Source organism: Podarcis raffonei, chromosome 13 (genome assembly GCF_027172205.1).
Source record: "Podarcis raffonei isolate rPodRaf1 chromosome 13, rPodRaf1.pri, whole genome shotgun sequence".
NCBI lineage: Eukaryota > Metazoa > Chordata > Lepidosauria > Squamata > Lacertidae > Podarcis > Podarcis raffonei.
Window position 1 is genome coordinate 46,739,068 of NC_070614.1, and position 1,035 is coordinate 46,740,102.

At 43.6% G+C, this 1,035-nt stretch overlaps 1 protein-coding gene across 1 annotated transcript; it reads left to right on the forward strand.

The window, feature by feature from the left end:
• Window positions 1–1,035, forward strand: LOC128399124 (olfactory receptor 6X1-like). Its single transcript, XM_053360383.1, has one exon. It carries the CDS (start codon window positions 1–3, stop codon window positions 1,033–1,035), a length of 1,035 nt encoding a protein of 344 aa, XP_053216358.1.

Sequence of the window (1,035 nt, forward strand, 5' to 3'; positions counted from 1 at the left end):
ATGGAAGAAGGAAATGTTACATCAATCACTGAATTCATTCTTCTGGGATTCCCTGAACTCCATGACATGAGGATGGCCTTTGTTGGCATTGTCCTTCTGATGTACCTTCTCTCCATTTCAGGCAACTGCCTCATCATTACCGTGGTCTTCATAGAACCCAAGCTCCATACACCTATGTATTTCTTCCTCAGCAATTTTTCCTTGGCTGAGCTCTGCAGTAGCACAACTGTGATTCCGAAGATGCTAACCAACATGGTCTTGGACCAAAACACCATTTGCTACATGTGTTGCATGACTCAGACTTTTATGGTCTTCTCGATGGGAGCCATTCAGTTCATTAACCTCACCGTCATGTCCTTTGACCGCTACACAGCCATCTGCCAACCTTTTAAGTACAATATCAAGATGACTAACACACTCTCCTTCCACCTATCGTTGATGGCTTGGGTTGTAGGGTTTACAGTTATATTTTTTCAACTCATAGTTGTGTGGACCTCTTACCCATTCTGTGGTAATGTCATCGATCACTTCTTTTGCGATATTGGACCTGTTTTGAAATTGGCTTGTGCTGATACAACTGTGTGGGAGCTTGCGAGTTTGTTTTATAGTGTCGTTATTATGTGTGGCTCATTTTTCTTCTCAGTGGGCTCTTATGCATGCATTCTGAAGACCATTGTTCAGATTCCATCTGTCACCGGGCGGTCCAAGGCATTTTCCACTTGTTCCTCTCATCTCACTATTGTGGGCATCTTCTATGGGGCAGCGTTTTTCATGTACCTGAGGCCTTCAACCCAAGGTGACACCCGAATCAACAAAGTCATATTCATGGTGATCTGTGTTGTTTTGCCAACCCTAAGCCCTTTCATCTTCACAATACGAAACAATGACTTCAAAACTGCTGCGAAAAAAGCAATGGGCAGAATTTGCCAGCTGCCTTCCTCTGTGGTCATGAGATTGCTCAAGCAGTGTTCCTTGCAAAGCACATTCAGCAAATTCTTTAATGAGCATAATCAGAAGACTCTGGAGTGTCACTGA

Bases quoted from the DNA above. Each gene is read 5' to 3' on its own strand.
- LOC128399124 (XM_053360383.1), top strand. From the start codon at position 1: ATGGAAGAAGGAAATGTTACATCAATCACTGAATTCATTCTTCTGGGA.